Source organism: Pocillopora damicornis, chromosome 4 (genome assembly GCF_964200805.1).
Source record: "Pocillopora damicornis chromosome 4, jaPocDami1.2, whole genome shotgun sequence".
Classification (NCBI taxonomy): Eukaryota; Metazoa; Cnidaria; class Anthozoa; order Scleractinia; family Pocilloporidae; genus Pocillopora; species Pocillopora damicornis.
This window is the reverse complement of record NC_142673.1, coordinates 22,514,616-22,535,359: the sequence shown is the minus strand read 5'-3', so window position 1 is coordinate 22,535,359 and position 20,744 is coordinate 22,514,616. Positions and strand designations below refer to the sequence as shown.

The following is a 20,744-nucleotide window of genomic DNA, read 5'->3' as shown; positions in this document are numbered from 1 at the left end:
ATTACCTTGTTATCATTATGCATGTTATCACTCTCCACCGGACCTACTAAGTTACCGTAGCAACGGTTTAGTCTTTCAAATTAACTTCAAGTTCTAAGTTTAGGGATTAATTGTTAAAATGGTGTCGATGACACAACTTTACTTTTACTTTACTTTACTTTAAAAAATGATTGTCTGAAACTAGCTTGGTTTCACATAAAGACTACTACATTTGTGAACTTCAAATAGAAATAATGCTGCCCAAAGCAACGAACAGAACATTAAATTTGTTGGGATGAAAATCTTATTCAAAACTGAACTGGTATAAAAAGGAGCGCTTACAACAGATACTGTGCCAGGGAATTCTCTTCCAAGGTACTCTGTAGCTGTGGTAAAATAAAATGCCAGAACGAGGGTCATAAGATGTTAAAAAAGGCGTTAACTTTGAAGGCAGTGAACTGTTTCTCAAATTGCTTCCTGAGTTTATCATCACCTAACATAGATCTTTTTTTTTTCACCGTGATCTCAATGAAAATCTTAGAGACTAACGTTAAAAATGTATGAGGTCTTAGGGCTAAAAACAAATTGGAAAATTATGTTCCCTGAATTGAGGTTTGTTTCTTAATTTGCCTCCAACTAATAGAAAGCTTGATTTCATTCTAACAGTATTCGAACAGTAAGATCAAAAGTTGAGTTTTGCCTCTCTAATTGCTTTAACAGAAGTTCATCAGCACGGTGTATTACAGTACTTCAGCCCATTGTTTTCTAATTTGAGTACTTAAGGCTGAAAGCAATCGACTAAGAGTAAAAAATTGATATTTTTCTCTTTAATTTTGTTTATAGGCAACTCGGATCGAACTTTTCTGAACGTGATTCAATGAAAATTTCGGAGATTCCTGAACTCGTAAGACCGAGACCAAATCTAAAAAAATAGGCTCCAAAATTTGACGTTTGTATTTCATGGTTCTTCAACAGTTTATCATCAACCGATGAAAAAATTGTTGGACGTGATTCTAGAAACATCGTAGAGTCCAATTATCAACTGTTTGAACTCTTGAGGCTGAAAAAAATTGTAAGAGTATGCTTTAAAATTTAATATGTCTCCATTTGTGGAATTCATTCTTAAATCTCAAAGTGGTTTTTAATTTCTTATAGGGAACATCGTGGATGGGGAAAAAGGAGAGTACCATTTGCTCGTAGAAATAAAAGATTCCATTCAAGTGTACACATTGGTTTGGGGATCCAGTTTATATGTAAGTTATATTCATTATGCACTTTTTAGTCTATTCCTGTGTTGAATATTTTGAATCCGACTTAATTTGTTAGTGAAAAAACGTAAAATGGTTTCCGTGTTTACAAAGTCTGATGTAAACACGCGGGAGGTTGGGAGAACACGAGATATGCGTAGGAAACCACGACCCGAAGCGGAGTGGTTTCTAGCTTATCGAGTGTTCTCCCAACCTCCCGCGTGTTTACATCAGGCTATGTAAACACGGAAACCATTTTACATTTCTTTTATAAAATAACTGATGAAAGAGGAACGAAAACCGTGTTTACATACGCTCATGTAAAATGGTTTTATGGCCAATCAGAGCGCGCGTACTATTTGAATTATTTTATAATTGTACTTATTCACCCCAGCATAGAAACTGTAAAGTATTTACTGCCACCTTAATTCAAATCTCGGTGACTCAGTAGCAAATGGCTTTGCTTAACCTTTTCACTCCCATTCCTTGATTGCCAATTCTCCCCTCTAGCTGCTACACATTTCCTTGTAAATTAGTTATGAGAATTTGGTGTGAGATCAAGACAACAATTTTAACCTGATGCTTTTGAGTTTTCTCTTTACTTATTTTCTGAATTATGGATGGATATTATAGGGAGAAGATACATGTTAATCATTTCTGGGAGTTAAAGGGTTAACACTGGTAGAGCAACAAAGAAAAATAGTCTTAAGTTTAATGATTGAAAGATGTTCACTGGGAACGAAGTTATGAAATTTACAGGTTGATTTCATAACTTTTAGCAAAGCCATTCATTAGAGAATAATTACGCCACATTACTCTGTTAGTAAAATCTGTTCAAACGTGGCGAATTTTCCCGCCAAAATACGCATGCACCAATTTTTAAAAAATTAAGTCCAAATAATTTTTAAAAAATTAAGTCCAAATATGTCATACTTCGCTAATAAACTATTTATTTGTTTTTTTCTTGATTATTCACATCTACTATTTGAAAAGCCAATAAAGTAATCAGTTTTTGTGTCATCTTTTATTGACACTCAATAAACACCAAAAGTTTCATATTCAAAAAAATTCTTTTGTTTTTGTCTGTAAGCTAATTAATTAACTAATTTTAAATTAAATTGATAAAAAGGTGCCAAGAAAAACTTTTCCTGTATATACTTAAGACTTTTGGCGGGAAATTTGGACAAATTTGCACATTTGAATTTCCCTTGGCGACTCTTTTTGGCAAAAATTAACAAGACTTCCCTGAATATTTCCGCCAAAAAATAATCCGACAGCAACTCGTGCAAAAAGCATTGAAAAGTAATCGCCAATTTCTTTTTCACTCATAATAAAAGTCAAAAACACTCTAAAAAATTCCGTTTCGTTTCTTTCAAAATAATTTCTGACTAAAAAAATTTTTTATACTCAAATTTTTTTGCACAAGACGGATGTATGGAAGGTTCCTAATGAAAAAGCAGCACAGCAAACTATAGAGTATCTAATCAAAATATTAAATTTATCCCCAAGTTGTGATCAATTTGTTCAATTTAAAGTTTGTTTTTTAACCAATCATTTTTTATAGGCTTCTAACCTGCCATGTCTTTTTTGAAGTAAAAGATCTTAAAGCCGCCAGTCTCAAATGTATCACAGGATTCATCGAAATATTTTTATAAGACATTGAACTATGTTTCTGAATTCAAAAGACCAGTCATAATGTTCTCATAGTGTGGGAAATCTTGTTTAAATCAGAAATACACTCTACCTACTTCACTTGGCTTTTTTTAATAACTCACTTTCAAAAAAGTTTGTCAAGTTTGATAGTACCCAGGACCACAAGAGCCGAGTGGTTCACCAGGAGTAACGGATGTAATATAAGATTTCAGTGTGGTACAAATTCTTGCTTCGTTTGTGCAAAACAAAATACTTCGCTTTTTGAATAAAAGTTGCTAAACTTCCATTTTAACACAGTTGATACCGACTGATGAATTTTCAATTGAAACTATATGTTTTTGGTCAACGTTTTCACCTGTTATCATTCAGTTGTCAACCTTAAAGTATGATCGCGCGGGTGAAAGTGTTCCCGAAAAGGTTTGTTGTCGGGAACAGTAGAATGGCCTGAGCAGAAGTCAACAGAGCCGTGTGAACAATTGTTTACAAAGTCCAATGTTACAACTTTGGTTTTTGAAAGTGATTTGTCAGTTTTGCAGTAAGGTGATTATCAGACTCAAATGGCCATCGTCCATTGATTAGTCAGTTTTGATCAGTCGGTAAGGTTGGTTTGTTTTCTTTGGTCCGTTGGTGAATAGTTATTATTTTTTTTTCAAGTCGTTTGTAAGGTGCCAAGCTGTTGTCATCTTAGTTGTGATGAGCCTTCTCTAAGTTATTAAACTAGCTCTTTAAAGTCAGTGTTTGAAGATGGCGTGAGTCGAAGTTACTCAGCAATGTTTTTTTTGACGTAAAGAAAATCAACCTAATTAAAAGATTTCAACTTTGAATTTCATTTGGTCTTTGCCGACGAAGTATTTTTTCAGTGCCACTTTAATATCACCTTTGTTAGACATCAACTAAGATATAACTTAATTCAATACTAGGAATACTATGCATGTGCTAATAGGAATACTATGCATGTGTCCAGTAAATACTCTGACACACGAAAAGATCTAATTTAAGACTGGTATCATTGAAGGGAATAGATCTCTGTAATGAATAGTGAAATATTTGAGGTCTCATTTTGAAATTGCTCGAATAAATGAATAATTGATCGTTATTTTCTTACGATGGGAGGGTAACAAAAGAACACAAAGATGATGATGACGCACTGTAATTTACCGGTGAAGGAAAAAAGGCGTGATATTAGTCCATTAACACTCTCTCATGAAGGGAAAAACAAGTTGAAAATACGCAAAATGAATAAAAAGTGCTGATTCTATCACACAAGGAGAAATAAACTTGGGCTTTGAGTTATTTATTATTAATTAAGTGACCAACCTCACGGTGCAACGAGCTACAGTAGTCGTAAGAGTAGGTAAACTGAATTTAGAATGTTGTGGCATATTTGTCGGCGAAACATGACTAAACGAAAGTGACCACCATATTTGAAAACCGTTAAAACAAATAAAAATTATTTCTATATTGTAACGTATAAGAAAAAGAAAATCTGTTCAATTGTAGTAAATTTCACTTCACTAGGAAAACGTCGTTGTTATCCTATCCTGAAAGTTTTAATGTATGCGGAAGACATTCATTACTTGCTCCAATTACCGATTTTTTTTTCCACAAGTTTGAGCTGTGATAGACGAAATTTGTCAGTTTATTCAAGCGTTAAGCACTGTAAACATTTGGCCTCCCCCGCCCCTTCCCTCACTTCCCACAAAGAAAAAGTTGAAAGTAGTGTAAATAAGGAGTTTATTAATCACGGAAGGATCCTTTTACAAATTACACGAAACAAAACGTTTCAGCTTTTTTACGCTTCGTAATTCGTCTGATAAAATTGGACGATAGCTTTAGCGAAAGAATTTTTCAAAGCATCATCACCATTCCACTTGTCACGAACCCCTATCGGCAGTTCCAGCTGAATGGCGTCAATTTTCCCTCCATATCTTGATCCGTAGCGCCTGGTCGTATATCCGCCAGAGAAAAATTTTTCCCCCTCTGGATCCTCGTCAAGTGGTGAGGGTACAGCATCCAGTCCTTGATTCATAAAATATCCAAGACCTCGATTTCCTTGGACGAAATCTTGAAAGCAAGTGTTGTTGCCTTTACACCAGTATTTCCCAAGGCTTCTGATGGAAGTGTACTTCATGTTGTAGGATTTGCGCACGAGCCGGAGTTTGGAAATGAGATATCCCAGCTCCGTCCTCTCAGGTTGATGTGTTTGGCCGTGGATGTCTAAGAGAAAGCCACGCCCTGGAATGGCCAATTTTGCTTGGCTGATAAAATTGGTGTAGTCGTTATAGGCTGTAATTGCGTCTGGGATATTCAAAGTTGCTTCATTGATTTCTCTGTTGGCATCCAGTTTTGATCTCCTCAGCAAGTTGTACACAACATGTGGCCGAGTACCTATTGAAACGATTCGCAAACAGTCACTAAGAAATGAACATATATAAGGAAAGGAAATTGAATAAATATTTCTTGTGGCTTGAGTCACGGATCCTTCGTATAATTTTTTCTTTATATAGATAGAATGGACCAAAAGAACTTCTTCTCTTAAGTGCATGTAAAGATGGTTTTAAAACATTCTGTACTCGAGTCAAAAAACCCATCCAGTCGCAGCTTATCGACTTAGAATCCAGCACACTGACCGCAAAGCCACCGCGCCTCCCACATTCAAATCAACAAATGTTTAACAACAAAAATTAATGAAAAAAAGTATGGAAAAACATAAGATCGCCAATAAAGTACGCAAAAAGGCTGTTTTAACAGCCTCAGACGTTGTTGAAACGTTTGGTCGTTTGTTCTGCTGTAAAACGAATCAACTTGACCACTAAGTACAAAAACTGACTGCATGTTTTGCCTCCAGTGTGACATGCAGCACCTTGAGCACAAGACCGCCTTTTTCTGTCATCGGTTATTTATTCATTAAATCTCTAAATCAGAGTAGCATCAAGCCATGTTTGATTGTCCACCTGGTTGCCATATGAATTTTGATAAAATTTTCCATGAGTTTACCAGTACAATAAACGATAGGTGTTTGATCAATCGGGATTATTCCGTTTAACTAAAAGCGCAGAACAACTTTAGACTTTCTTCCACCTGTAATGTCTCTGATTGTATCTGCAAGGTCTCCAGCGATCTCACCACTGGTGTGTACGAACCTCTGAATGCTTTAGTGGCACACTCTGTAGTGGTGGGAGAGCATGAGTGTGTATAGCTACATTTTCAAGGGGTAGAGGCATCCGTAATAAGATGTTGTTTCTTTTTCTAATGCATAATAAATGCATCTGAGCACTGAACGATTGTAACCACCATCTAATACGCGCAGAAGACGTTAACCTGATACTCACACATTCCATCTTAGAAAAAAGTGCATCATTTCATTTGAATTATTATTTAATATCTGTCCATTACCTGTAATTTCCTTGATTTTGTCTGCAAGATCTTGAGCAATTTCTCTGGTGTTTCTATCTCTCAATGTTCTGGCAGGGCAATCTTTATTAGATGTGGAATTAGTCGCATAATGGCGGTCACGTTTTGCTGTAGCTCCAAGGTTCAAAGAGGTTTTCTACTTTTAGGCTTGGTTTTAACACATCTAAATGTCATCCATAATGCAGCTAAGTATCCTCTTCATCAGTACACTACCTTGATTGTACCAGAAACACTAAGTACTGCAATTGAGGGCGTTATTTGTCTTCGGACTCCTGCCGGCGACAACAACTTCAAGCCCGCGACTTCTGGCGGTTTTTGTAAACGCAAGGGTTCCTGGAGTTCATGCAGAGTTTTGTACTATGCAAACTCTGTGGCTACTACACAGATACTTTTACTTTCTGGTGATGCAGAGCTAAATCCTGGATGGCGAGGCATATCTACGGAAGGTGAAGATTATTTACTCAACTTTGCGAGTGAAATCAACCGTGGCTCAAATAATTTCAGTATAGCACAATTGAATGTTCGAAGCTTGAGGAATAAGATGGATGAAATCAAGCTATTACTTAAAGTGTGTCGTTTCGACATTTTAGCAATTACCGAAACATTTCTAGACGCGAGAATATCGAACAAGCAACTACATGTGGATAACTATAAGATTGTTAGAAGGGACAGAAATACGGGACAGGATGGAGGTGGCTGCTTGATTTACATTGCGAGCCATATTTGTTATTCAAGGCTCAAATCCCTAGAGCCCCCTGATGTTGAATTAATCTGGATCAAAATTATGCATAATTCGTCTGCGTTGATATTAGGAAATTGTTATCGACCTCCTTCTGACTTCCAGTTCTACGAACGATTTTGTGATTGTCTGGAGAAAATGTGGCTTAGGCACAGGAATGTGGTGCTTGTCGGTGATTTTAACTCGGACTATTTTCGTAGCTACAAGGGTGTTACATCATACGCCGGTAGAAGATTACAAGATATACTCCAGCAATTCAGCTATAGCGTAATGAACGATAGGAGCCAGCCAACGAGAGTTACAAGTGAGACAAAAACACTGATTGACTTGGTTATTACCAGCAAGCCGGAGATTATCAAAGGAACTATTAAAACAACTGAGTTGGGAATCTCAGATCATAAGCTGGTTCTTGCTACAATATGGTCCAAAATAAAAAGGCCGCCTCCAAAGATAGTCAGGGCCCGCACCTTCAAAAGATTTGATCAAGCTACTTTTGTGAAGGATATCGAGAGTGCCCCGTGGTCAGTATGTTCAGTGTTTAACGATCCAGACGATTGCTATTGGGCGTGGTTACGCATATTCAAAGATATCTGTCAGGTGCATGCGCCTTACAGGGAAGTTAAAATTAGGAGCGTCTCGGTACCTTGGATAACACCGCAAATACGGCACTTGATGAATAAACGTTTCAAAATGCTTAAAATGGCACAACGTCTGGGTGATCCAGACCTGTGGGCTGAGTATTCGGAGTTGCGGAATAGAGTGACACGGGAAGTGAGGCTTTCTAAGAGCAAATACTATTTGGAACTGTTCAATGAAGTGAAGGATTGTAAATCCTACTGGAGACTGGTAAAAAATGCGACAAACGGCAAATCGATTACCCCGATATTAGGGATCAGGAATGCGGATGGAAAAGTTGTCACCTCCGATCTGGACAAAGCGAACATACTTAATGAACATTTCTCAACTATAGGCGAAAAACTGGCCAACGAATTGCCGAATACCAACTCGACACAAAGTAACGTTCATGTATCTACCGTCGCGCCTTGTGTTATGAACATAAATTTATCGCAGGAGGTTATTGTTAGTTCGATGGCTAAGTTGAGAGCCGATAAAGCCTCTGGGCACGACAGAGTTGCTCCAAAACTTTTAAAGCTTGCCGGTGACTCAATTATTCCATCTTTATTGTCTGTTTTTCAAATAAGCGCCACCTGCAACAGTGTACCGGCTACTTGGAAGGCTGCAAACATCTCAGCTCTCTACAAAAGTGACGATGAAACCGTTAAGCAAAATTACAGGCCTATCTCGCTATTAAGTGTACCAGGAAAACTGATGGAGTCTATGGTGGCGTCAACTATTACCACGCATGTCACTGAACAAGGACTTGGGAACCCTCACCAGTGGGTGTATAAAAAAGGTCATTCCACCGAGCTGTTGTTAGTGAAAATAACGGATGACTGGAGACAAGCGATCGACAAGAAACATGTTGTAGGCGTGGTTTTTGTAGACTTTCGTAAGGCGTTTGACGCAATTCCCCACTCCATTCTGCTCCGAAAACTTCAAAGTCTTGGTGTAGCTGGGGACTTGTGGTGTTGGATAAGAGATTACCTCTCTGGAAGAACGCAAGTTACGACGATTAATGGGTGTCAATCTCAAGCTATGCCAGTTACTTTTGGTGTACCTCAAGGGTCGGTGCTGGGCCCTACCCTGTTTTCCATCTTCTGTAATGATCTGCCCAATATTACTGAGGGAATAGATGGTGACCCACAGCTTCACATGTACGCAGACGATACCACCGTCTATGTCTCAGCTCCGACCTATGATCTGGTGGCCTCCAAGTTGAATGAAGTACTAGCAAGGCTATATACATGGTGTTGCGAGAACTGTCTCACTCCACATCCCACCAAGACGGAATGTATATTGCTTGGTGGACGCGGAAAATTTACTGGGCCAAAACAAGCTATTAAGATGGGTGATTATGTTGTCGGGGAGGTTGTTTCTGCAAGATGCCTAGGTGTTCAGATAGATAATGCTCTTAAATGGGATCATCATGTACCGGAATTAGCTAAGTCATATACGCAGAAGTTGAATTTACTTAAATCCTTGTATTTCCTTCCTATACAGGCAAGAATTGATTTCTATTTTAAGGTTATTCTGCCGTCTGTGACATATGGTATGTTAGTTTGGGGCTCTTGTGGTCGAGTATTTTTCTCAAGCTTAGAATCTATACATGTTAGAGCGGCGAAAATAATATTTAACTTGGATTGGTGTACTCCAAGCAAGGAGGTTCTTGCCACAGCAAAATGGAATACCTTAGAGATTATGTATGAGAAACGATTACTAATCTTAGCGCATCAGGCTTATTATAATCTTTTGCCACGTCCTATGAGCCGTCACTTTGAAAAGTATGTAAGTAGCTACGACTTCAGGAGGAAAATGACATTTAAGTTACCTAGACCTAAGACCGATATGGTCAAGAAATCATGCTCATACAAGTCAATTACTCGGTGGAACGCTCTGGAAAATCAAATGAGATCAATTCAAGACGTTGACGCTTTTAAAAAGTCACTCAAGTGTATTTTTAAGCCACGTATGTTATAATGATGTACTATGTAGAATTTTATTGTTGAAAATATGTAGAAATCTTACATTAGTCTTCTTATAATTAGTTAGGAATTTAGTTTTATTGGATTTAGTTAGGAATTTAGTTTTATTGTCCGTACACGACCACATCAGCTTTTGCTGAATTTTTTATCGTGTTTAAATAAATGCTGTTGTTGTTGTTGTTGTTATTACAGTCTTCCATTAAGATCATCAACAATCCTAACTAGATTTTCTTAATTTTCGTGACCTCACGTTTCTTTCACAGTGCTGTGGTCCAAAACGAACAAGTTTCTATTGTTACAGTTCCTCTCTTTTGTGCCATCAAAGGCGTCCCAAGCTCATGTCTCGAGAAAAAGCAAACGATTAATTCCTGAAAGCGTCACGCGTAGTGTACTTGATGTTAAGTTACGAGAGGAACCGTTGAACACGTTATAAGGAATAGTATGGAAAACGAAATATGGTCGATTTTAACTTAACACCGAGCCACACAACTCCTGGTGCTTTCATGAATTAATCGTTTGCTTTTTCATGAGACGTGAGCTTGGAATGCCTGTGGTGCCTTACTGCCGGGAAAACGTGACGTCACAGGAATTATGGAGGTCTTCAGTAAAGAGCCAAACCCTTTAAACGAAAGATTAAATGAGCAGAACAGTTGCTTTAGAGACGTGTCTTTCACCGAAAGGGGTAAAGAAATTGCTCTCCGATCACTGTCTTCGAGGCAAAATATTAAGTGAGAATTTCATCTAAATTATTTTATTGTCAATTAATCAGTGATGAAATAGCAGATTCGTCTAGCATAAGGGATTTAATTTATTTAATTTGTTTTTCATTGTACCTTAACAAAAACAGAACAATCAAGAATTCAGATTAATTTGGTATGTATTAGCTCTACTATCTTCCTTTACAAGGAAACAATTGTGACACAGAGAGATGCAGTGGATTGAAAAAGTTAGTTCTTCAAAGAGTCTTTCAAACATCTCTGAATGAAAGATGATCAGATTATACTAAACACTTAGAGAAAGATCAGACAGTTTGCCCCCTCCGGTTCTGAAAACCTCGTGCCGCTCTCTTAACCAATCAGAAACAAAACCAAAACCGATCGCAATTTGGTCGCACGCGTTTTCCCGCGCTTCAAGGAGCTAACCCTTTCTTCCTTTGAGTTCTGTTGGCCATTCTGAGCCCTTTGGCTCTGGTTGAACGGCACCCAGTGCAATTCGCTCAAACGAATTCTAATTTCGTTTTTCGCCTGTCACCCCCTGGGTCTAAAATAAAAATTTATAAGCCTCTTTCAAGAAAACAAATTACTTTTAAAAAGTTAAGCCGAATGCAGCACAGGTGTCCCAAGCTCACGTTTCGAGAAAAAGCGAATGATCGATTCATGAAAGCGTCACGCGTTGTGTGACTTGGTGTTAAGCTACGAGAGGAACCGTTGAGAATTTGGAGACGTTATAAGGAATAGTATGGGGAACGAAATACGCCGGTCGATTTTCAACGACAAATATTTCGAGAAATGAACATTTTACACGTAAAATCATTAGAACTTACTCACATCTTGTGTTTCCGTTGTGGTTTCCGGTGTTCTATTACGTACCAACCTGAAGAATTTTTCCACATTCACATTACATCGGTCACGTAATAATTTAAAATTTTCAGCCCGTTGCTAAGTGCTTTTTGACTTCTTCTTTTAATTTTGATGGAACTTTTCCGACGTTTAAACCGCTCGAAACCGAATTCGTTTTAACGCTCCGAATTGCCGGTACCAAGAAATGTTCCTCTCTATCGTGAAATGATCATTCCGTAGTAGTAAAGCGCTACAAATTATTTGCCTGTTGACATATGCCTTCTCTTGAACCCCTTAACTCCCAGAAGAGATTAACATGTAACTTCTCCTTATAATATCCATACATTAGCGAGCAAGCAGGTAATGAGAATATTCAAACTTAGACATGTAGAAGTTGTTATCTTGATCTATTACTAAATTCTCGTAACTAATTCTGAAGGGAATGATTTGAAGCTAGAAGGAAGAATTAACAATCAGATCTTGGGAGTTAAAGGGTTAAAGACAAGTCGGTAATACGCAATACAAGTTTTTCAACTTTTATCAACTTTTCAATAAGATTTTAAATTCAATTCTTCTCAGTGAGTCTCTGTGCAAAATGACTTTTTCATTAGCCCTTTGAGGTACGTTCGTGAGCATAAAGAACATAAATGAACCATTGTTTAAGAGTTCCTGTTTTCGCTTCAGTTGTTCCATACTTTAAAGTTTTAATGAAATTATTAATTGGCCAACCGCACCGCAGTAATGAGTTGGTAGACTCTTCAGAGCTATCAGATTATACAATTTAAGAGAGGTTGTCACTAATTTTCAAGAATCCGGCTAGAGAAGCAAAAACTCGCCTTCTTTTTATTTGCTCCAAAAGACACTTTTGGTGAACTGTTTTCAAAAATAATATTCAAAAGTTCCAGCGAGTTTTTATTTTGGCAAAAGAGTTCGAAATCGGCCAAAACGTACTAATTTGCATAATTTCTATCGGGCTTTCAGTGCATTTTCACAACGCTCGTACAAGACAACGAAAAATTATCTTGGATTCATTTTTTCATAAGTTGTTTTTCATCCCTTGGAGTAGCTTTGCAACTATATTTCATCTCCAACTGGATGGATGACAATCAATGGATGCACTTGGGAAGTTTGGTGAGCGCTCAAAAAGCTAGAGTTGCTCTCGGCTGCGCCTCGAGCTACTCTTACACGTTTTTCGTGCTCTCCAAACTTCCCGCATGCACCATAACTCGATGTACGCACGCTAAGCATGAACAAATTCTTAATTGTCACGCAATAAGCATACTGACTGTATTTGCGTTGTGGAAACTAATTCAGGATACTTTTAGCTGGGGGATCTGAGGTATGTAGATGTAATCTACTTCAAAAACATGGACTACACATACGTAAGTGCATTTCTCTATATGTTGTCAGCAGGGTTAGAAAGTGGTGTACGACGGTAATCTATGAATCAGAGTGTCTGAGAAGGAATATGTTGCATTATTTCTCGGATTTCTTCGACAATTTTTACAAACAGAATTCCAACTTAGAGTTGATTTGAAAATGTTTCTAAACATGTGGACTACACAAACATGCTATTTTAATTACAGTGGTAGAAATCTATTAAAAAAGCAAAACACCGATAATATAAGGTAATATAAGTAATATAAGGTAATTCAAATGTAATGATGCACTTTTTTCTCAGACGGAATTTGCGAATATCAGGGTAACGCCTTCTCCGATGGTAGTTTCAGTCATTGAGTGCTCAGATGCATTAAATATGCATTGGAGCAAGAACCAAGATCTTATTACTGGTGCCCCTACACTTCAGGCGTACGATCTGGCAAGCAAGTGCACAATCTACCCATCGTGTGTTGAATTCGAAGCCAGTTTACTGGATTTGTAAGATTTACGAAAGCCAAGAACGGATAACCCAGTATTTCAATCGCATAAATAGATTTATCTACTCCGCTCTCCAATATTTTGCGATCTCCCCAATTCAATAATTCTGGTGGATCACAAAGTTGAGTATTCGCTCAGAAGAAAACACACTTGCTCTGCACCGACACTATTCGGGTCAGTTTCTTGGGGAGGCCTTTTTTTTGCGGTGCTTTCTTGCATTACTGTAATTTCCATATCATGCCTTGCTTGATTGTTTTATCGTTCAGTTGATCTTCTCAGTGGACAATCTAACAATTGAAGTTTTATTAGTTTGAGTTACAATACTGAGTTCCGAGATGTTTTTAAATTGTTTTCACAATAGGTACTCGAACACATGTTGTGTACAACTTGTTGAAGAGAACAAAACTGGATGCCAACAGAGAAATCAATGAAGCAACTTTAAATATCCCAAACGCCATTACACTTATCTGCAAAGCAAATTTGGCCATTTCAGGGTGGTTTACTCTTAGATATCCACGGCCAAGTACACACACCTCAAAGGACAGAGCTAGGCTATCACATTTCCAAATTCCAGCTCGTAGACAGATCCTACAAAATAGCGAGTACCTCTATAAGAAGCCTTGAGGGATACTGGTGCGAAAGCAACGACGTTTGCTTTCAAGATGTTGTACAAGGCAATCGAAGTCTAGGCCACTTCACTAATCACGGAGGCCTGGCTGCTGTTCCCTCTCCGCTAGACGAGAGAGATGGAGGAGAAATCGACGCAATTCAGCTGGAATTTCCTAAGGAGTTCCGCTCTGCGTGGAGTTCCGAGCCGGATGCACAATACAACATGGCTAATGTTATTGTCGAACTTTTTCAGCTAAATTATGAAATGTAACAAACTTTTTTTGTTACTACTTTTTTTATCTTTGTTTTTGCTTTAAAAAAGGCGAAGTAGGAGGACAGTTTGCAATTCTCAACATTAGGAAATTTCAAAACTGTAAATACCATGATAGACGCAACATGTAGATCAACTGCATACATTAGTATCGCAGGCAACCATAATTTAGGGATTGGCGTGTGCTCAAGCTCAAACGCTTGTCCACCATGGATTCACTGCGAGGCCTTAGTACAAAGAGAGGATGTGAATCATTCTTTAATATTTAAAACAAGCACATGAAACGCTTTTTAAAGTTTTACTTTCCTTTTTCTTTTAAAAAAGAATCGGGTCACTTTAGTTTAGCTGCAAGTATTTTGCGCCTTGTTACTGCAGTAATCAGCCCCAAACTTAACACTTTAAGGCCGTAGATACAAACTGTCAGTGTCGATGCGTAAACTGAACAAATTGTAAGTAAGTGTTTGAAATCAGCATGGCTGGTCGTCTAGGAACTGAATTTTCGGAATAAATAAAAGTATGTCGACCCGTAAGGCGCAAGCTTCCTTATCGCCAACCTTCGTGCTGTTCTTGCATCCGTCTATCAAAACTTCCCGTGCTTAACCACAAACAGAAACGCTATTAAAGAGACTATCTAGTTTGTACTATTTTCTCTCGTCGTGAGAGTGGGTAACGCGCATGAACTGCAGTGAGTCATACATTGTTTCGAATTGTTGTCTCTAACTGTTTCTGCGGAATGATGTGCTGACAGCAACAGAAACTCTATCGTACCACTTATCTTTGTAGGCAGTTAAATGAAGTCATGGAGAGAGCTGTCAATGACTTAGCAATTGACTGAATATGAAGATACATAACGTGCAATTGAAAGGGACTGAGATACATGCAGGTTACAGTAAAGTTCCACACACGAACAAATATGATTATGACATTTTTTTTTAAGATAGTGACGTCTTCTAAAGATCACCTTAAATTTTACCTACATTGTTATCAGCTCCATATAAACATGATAAATAAAACAATAATAATGTCAAAATTATTGCTCTATAAATATTTACAATTTTTTTTACAAAGGTTTCTTAAATACTTCTGCTTCTTCTAAAGATAATAACGTCCCAAACACAAAGTGTTGGATAACAGGAAACTTTGATAGGACCTGTCAAAATATAATGAGGCCAAATGAAAAAAAAGAAATCTCATAAATAATAATAATAATAATAATAATAATAATAATAATTGTTTCACTTTTGAAATTCAACATTATAATTTTCATCATTGCTCAACAAGTTTGAACTTTGAATCTTGCAACTAACAGTTATTTCTTATTTATTATTGCTAATGAAAAAAACAAGAGATGAAGAACACAAAAGGCTCACAGAGCCATAACAAAGAACAACCTTAGGATATTGCTGCTAATACCCTTCCAGGAATCAGTTTTCAACTCTTAGTTACCTAGGGTGCTTTCTCCTTGACACAAAAAAGTTTTAATTAGGAAGAGATAGTTAAATGACAGTCCACATACCTCAGCTTTGTACATTTTTATCAGGCCAGAATTTACTTTGTCCCATATTTTAACAGAACTGATACCCCATAAAACATTAGAATGTTCTGCAAAAGGTCCACTTTTCATCTGGTTTGTTGAGAAAGAAACAAAAGGAAAAGGAAAACAAATGGACATTTTCAAACCGCTTTCCAGTATGGTCTTACTCTGGGGGCTACATTAGATTCTACATGCCAGGAAAAAAAGCAGGCTTGAGGTTGACATTTAAAGTAAAGTAAGTTTGGTAAGATTTAATTTGCCTAGTCACATGTGATTTCAATAATTGATGGGAAGTGATGGAGAAAATAAGAAAAAACTGTATAGATTTAGGAGATGGTGCATGAAATACACGTATTACATACAAGCTTGTCTTTCATTTAATAAATCTTGTAAAAACTGGTGCTTTTCATTCTGTTCTTGTTTATTTTAGCAAATTTTATCTAAGCTCCAGTATGGCCCAATATACAAGACCTTACTATTTCAAATCCAAACTCCATTGTAAAGAGTGCAAAGGAAATTCAACAAAAAAACAGAATGGTTCACTACTTGAACAAGACTGATAACCAGAGTTAAAACTGACATACTGGTATGAAACCTGTAACAGAAATGATAATAGAGACTTTCTCACCTCATTTATAAACTTGATGCAGCCAAAGAACATGTAATCAAGGTGATGACTTTCCACAACAGAAGATTTAACAAAGTCCTTCGGTTCTAAACTTGGATGATCTACAGGAAAAATTGTTTCAGAAATATCAGCAGCACTCCACAACCATGACAGCTTATTTTATTGCCCAATGTCTTTTGTAAGGAGGAACTACATAAATGTATATGCACCTATCTTATAAATCCTCTACTGGCTTCTCAGGCCATTCTATTCAAAGACAAGTAAAGAATTCCACTATTAACTGAACTGTCTGGCTAAATCAGTGAATGCCTTGATTTCCTTAATTCCTTGTAACAATTTGCTGTTTTGATGGAGAATTTTAATAAATAAGGCAGAACTCTGAAAAAATGCTTAATTGAATAGTCCAGTGGCATGTTCTGTAATGGAGATTTCAAGGATTAGATGTTCTAGAGGTTAAACTTCCTGTCACATATCCTGTACATGTAGCGGACATCATATGTTTCCAATGTGAACACACGAGTGAAGGAAATGTTTTCATGTGTTTATCTTATTGCACAATGTCCAGATTTTCAAATATAAACAATTCAAAAATAAGAGCTTCTTTACTGATCTAAGTTGGTATACATGGAAAAAATGTGCCCTTGGTCTTGAGTACAGTTATTTCCTAAACAAACCTCCTGCCCAGTAAATAGCATATATTTATTTGTGGTCTTGTTTTTTCAATTTTTTATTTTACACAATAAAAAATATAATAATCATAGATAAATATAAAGGAAAATGTGATTTGAACCACAGAAAAAAAAGAAAGATCCTCAAATATAATATATCAATGATACAAACCAATCAACTGAGAGCTCCCCCAAATAAATGGAACAAACTGGAAATCATCTAGTCCCCAGACACCTTGGCTGCCTGCTGGTTCCATTCTGTATGTTGACTGAAGCCTTCTCATCAGTTCTAAATACCTGGAAGGTGAAAAGAGAATCATTATTAAGTTAAATTAATTCTAACAATGTTTCCTTCAAAAGTTTTCCTTTGCAGTGTAGATTAAAAAATATGGAATTCTTTAAAGTGTCTTGTCTTCTTGTCTACACAACAAAACAGAAATCCATGGATATCTAAGATCAAGAAGCACAACAACCAGTAAGGCATAGAATAGCTAAGATGTCTTCAAAAGGCATCTACATGTATCACAGTTACTGAATATCAGCCAGTCACAGTAAAGTACAATATTTCACAAGGTTATAAGTGTCCATTCAACCTAACTGCCTATATACTAACAGTTCACAAACAAATCAGTAAAATCAACATCAAAAGTGACTACATCAAGACACATCTTTGGGTAATACTAATAGTGTATTCACTACAATGAATAACCATGACCTTTCACCAAACTACCATTTTCAAAGAATCCGCCCACCTTTCAAATACTGTATGTCCATTTGTCACTTGACAAAGTATAAAGTTACCTTTGAAACACCTTGAACACTATTGAAACACAGTCACTTTGATCCAGCACTCTGAGTTTGAACAGACAGCATAGAAATGCAATAAAACAAGCCTCATGACCTGTGGGAAAAGATTAATATCAATTTTTAAGCTTCTAATTTTCCTCAATTTTCATCAGACAAATCCACACCAACTAATAACATATACACACCTGTTCCATAATCTATTCTTGTTTTATTACCAAAACCATCTACAAAGCAATGCAGAATATCAACATAGATTCACCTCAATACTGTGGTTCTTCCATGTATACCATTTAAAGCAAGAAAAAAAAGTTGGGCAAAACACTTTTCCTTTGTAATGATAACACAGTGAAATTACCCACATTATTCATTTAATAATGTAAGAGTAAATATGGAATAGGCTTATTCAACCCTTTACACCCCCAACATCAGTATTCATTTTCTCCATGCTGTTTTCTACACTTTGTACATTTTTTAAGGTGCTGACAAGGAGAATTTGTTTAACAATCAAGAACAATCAATCAATTAGTTGGTAATCATTTTCTATATTCTCATGACTTTGACATGTGATCCATAGGTGATATTGTAGGGAAAAATTAGAAGCTAGTCCCTCTGAGGGATCTAGGGGTTAATAAGGGTAAAAAACACATCACAGTCACAGACTGGTAAACTTGATACCCCCTATACAACCAAGACAGCCTTTATGCAATACTATATAGCATTTGGATGAATAAACCGAGAGAACAAACTTCCCTCAGTATAGGGTGTAGATCAATGATAAGGGAGAATTATAAAGGCAAACCAAATTTTCAAAAGCAAACCTTTGAGATATGCGGCAAGTTCTATGCTGGCCCCTGTAAATTTTTCTGGAAGAAGTCCTTGGATCATTATATCAGCATTCTGTTCAAAATCATTCATTCAATAAATCAATCAATCTATTGATTGATTTTTCAATTAACCAATCAACGAATCAATTAATCAACTAATTGACTTATCAATTATTTAATCAGTCAATCTATCAGACAATCAACTGATCAATCGATCTAACAATTCATTCAATCAGCCAATTGACTAATCAATCTATCAATTAATCAATCAAGCAAGTAATTGGTCATACAAGCAATCAATCACTTAATCAAGCAAGCACTCAATCAATAAATCAATCATCTTATTACTCAGGATCTCAGTCAACAAAAAAAAATTCAAACCATTTCCAGGAACAGACATTCAGTGGATCAGTAAATTGTTAAATATTTTATGATATGCAAATGTAGGGTGGCAGGGTGGAGGTCTTGATCCTGTTTCACACACTAAGTTTAAAAAAATACACCTGTCGCTTGGATAAAAGGGAAAGCTTCAAATCTCTCCTTTTGCATACACAGTATCAAGGAAATCTTGTGGTTTTTAAAAAAAGAAAGGAAACATACTCAGGTCAGGTATAATTTCACACTTCACGCTGGCTCACAAATTCACACATCTTGCTTGCTTTTCTGCAAAATTTATGTGTCACTTAGCAATTTTGGCTTTAATCAGGCATTGCATATAAACCTTTACCACCCTTCAAGTACATAAGAGAAACACAAATATGACTTAGAGAGTCTTGACTTTCCCTGGGAACCTCAAAACTGATCTTTAGATGGTTCTTGGACAGAAATATGTAAAAGTTAATTTACTCTTACCTCTTCAAGTCTACTGCACCATGTTCTGAAGGCTTTGTTTCCAAATCGTTGTGGCTGGTCAATAGGTGGGGTTTCATCAATCCAAGTGTCCATGGTTTCAAGCATAGTGATCAGTTTCGTTAAAGCCTTTAATCAAATGAATAAAGCTAAGATTCCAGAGAAATCTCTTTTAATCAATACTTTGAATATAAACAAAATTATAGTAACTGTCTTATAATCATTTTTTAATCCACCAAACTGTGTCATCTTGGTTACTGCTCTCTAACAAAATATGCCTAAATTGAGTGCAAAAAGTAAGCTTCAGCTAATAGTATTTGAAAGAAGGTTTTAGCCACCACTTTCAACGATACTGAGGTGAATGATTGTTAAACTATATATCATACAGATAATAAAAAATTAGTTTATTTTTCCAGTATACCAAAAAATAGTTGGAAATTTAACTCTTGACACTGGATTTTGTCTCTTTGGCTGCTTAGAGATAAATGGTACTTGCAATTAGAATTATTTTAGTATTTTCGTATTTTACCTCCGATGTTGAACAGTCGACCGACATTTTTTTCCCTTTAACAGCATCGTTCAAAGTGAGGATAAATCCAAGGTAATCACTGTATGCCTGTTTGCACAAACATAAGCATATTTGAAATCCAAAAATATGAAGAACAGATAAAATAAAAATCAGCTTCATGACGAGCACCTTGAGGCTAAGACACATAAAGTAGCCACGTGCGGGAAAAGTGTAGGAGGAACCGAAAAAAAGGTAGCAACGCTCCACTCGTTTGTCACTCCCATGGCAATTTCTAACAAAGGCCTGTGCATATCGAGAAGCCTTCCTGTTAGAGTATCATGCATTTTGGTAGCGGGAAATCTGTAGGTACGAACAGCTGTTGAGCAAACGGGGCTTGCGAAGCGAAAGATCTTTTCCTCACCTGTGACTTTTCCCACTTTACGACATCATTACGATTCAAAATTTCTCGTTTTGGCTCTGCGAAGACTGCCGCTGAAATAAAGGAGAGTTCGTAATGTGTTGAAAATACAGGTGACGTGACTCTAAATAGGTCATTTCGCCGTACAAAAGCGAGTTGTATTCACCTTGTTCCAAGTTCGCCATATTGGAATGTTAACTCTCCCCAGTTCCCGGGTTTGTTTTTCTTGTTTGGATCGTTGATCTATGACGAATGTCTGTCACAATTCAGGTGAAGCAGGTTATTTACAAGAATTCCATGCGCATAGGAAGTACAATTTTATGGGACAAATGTAAGGTTAAAAAAAAATTATAATAATAACAAAACCACGAAGACACAATGAAACGGGGTCGAACAGGATGCGATTCAGAACGCACGCCCTACTCTTAGGCCCCTGTTTTGGCGCTCTTATGAGCGGCCGTCACCACCAAAAAATACAAGGATGTCAAATAGATCAGCAAATAAAAAGCTGGTCTAAGGATCAGCTGCAGGATAGCATAGCTAATAAAGGAATGGC

General features: G+C 36.9%; 3 protein-coding genes across 3 annotated transcripts; 1 reads left to right on the top strand and 2 right to left on the bottom strand.

Moving 5' to 3' along the window:
• Positions 1–4,583: 4,583 nt before the first annotated feature.
• Positions 4,584–6,728, bottom strand: LOC113682399 (uncharacterized). Its single transcript, XM_089204237.1, has 3 exons — positions 6,689–6,728; positions 6,276–6,401; positions 4,584–5,267 (listed from the first exon to the last, which is right to left on the bottom strand). Exons 1-3 carry the CDS (start codon positions 6,726–6,728, stop codon positions 4,672–4,674), a joined length of 762 nt encoding a protein of 253 aa, XP_089060363.1. The 3' UTR covers positions 4,584–4,671.
• Positions 6,729–6,834: 106 nt separating this feature from the next.
• Positions 6,835–13,952, top strand: LOC113682394 (RNA-directed DNA polymerase from mobile element jockey). The gene is made up of 3 exons (XM_089204236.1): positions 6,835–9,081; positions 12,876–13,013; positions 13,566–13,952. Exons 1-3 carry the CDS (start codon positions 6,835–6,837, stop codon positions 13,950–13,952), a joined length of 2,772 nt encoding a protein of 923 aa, XP_089060362.1.
• Positions 13,953–14,194: 242 nt separating this feature from the next.
• On the bottom strand, positions 14,195–20,417 carry LOC113682398 (serine/threonine-protein phosphatase 2A activator). Its single transcript, XM_027199565.2, has 11 exons — positions 20,355–20,417; positions 20,192–20,262; positions 19,792–19,878; positions 19,266–19,391; positions 18,408–18,486; positions 17,775–17,813; positions 17,584–17,683; positions 16,955–17,079; positions 16,115–16,215; positions 15,469–15,576; positions 14,195–15,102 (listed from the first exon to the last, which is right to left on the bottom strand). The coding sequence occupies exons 1-11, from the start codon at positions 20,371–20,373 to the stop codon at positions 15,013–15,015; spliced, it is 945 nt and encodes a 314-aa protein (XP_027055366.2). The 5' UTR covers positions 20,374–20,417; the 3' UTR covers positions 14,195–15,012.
• Positions 20,418–20,744: the final 327 nt, after the last annotated feature.

Coding starts and splice junctions, on each gene's coding strand:
- LOC113682399 (XM_089204237.1), bottom strand. CDS start 6,728: ATGCCTCGCCATCCAGGATTTAGCTCTGCATCACCAGAAA. Junction 6,402..6,688: donor TAGCTCTGCATCACCAGAAA/GTAAAAGTATCT, acceptor TTGGAGCTACAG/CAAAACGTGACCGCCATTAT. Junction 5,268..6,275: donor CAAAATCAAGGAAATTACAG/GTAATGGACAGA, acceptor TCGTTTCAATAG/GTACTCGGCCACATGTTGTG.
- LOC113682394 (XM_089204236.1), top strand. CDS start 6,835: ATGGATGAAATCAAGCTATTACTTAAAGTGTGTCGTTTCGACATTTTA. Junction 9,082..12,875: donor CTCTTAAATGGGATCATCAT/GTACCGGAATTA, acceptor CTTTTTTCTCAG/ACGGAATTTGCGAATATCAG. Junction 13,014..13,565: donor CACTTCAGGCGTACGATCTG/GCAAGCAAGTGC, acceptor TGGCCATTTCAG/GGTGGTTTACTCTTAGATAT.
- LOC113682398 (XM_027199565.2), bottom strand. Junction 19,392..19,791: donor TCGACTGTTCAACATCGGAG/GTAAAATACGAA, acceptor ATTTGATTAAAG/GCTTTAACGAAACTGATCAC. Junction 15,103..15,468: donor TAAAAATGTACAAAGCTGAG/GTATGTGGACTG, acceptor ATATTTTGACAG/GTCCTATCAAAGTTTCCTGT.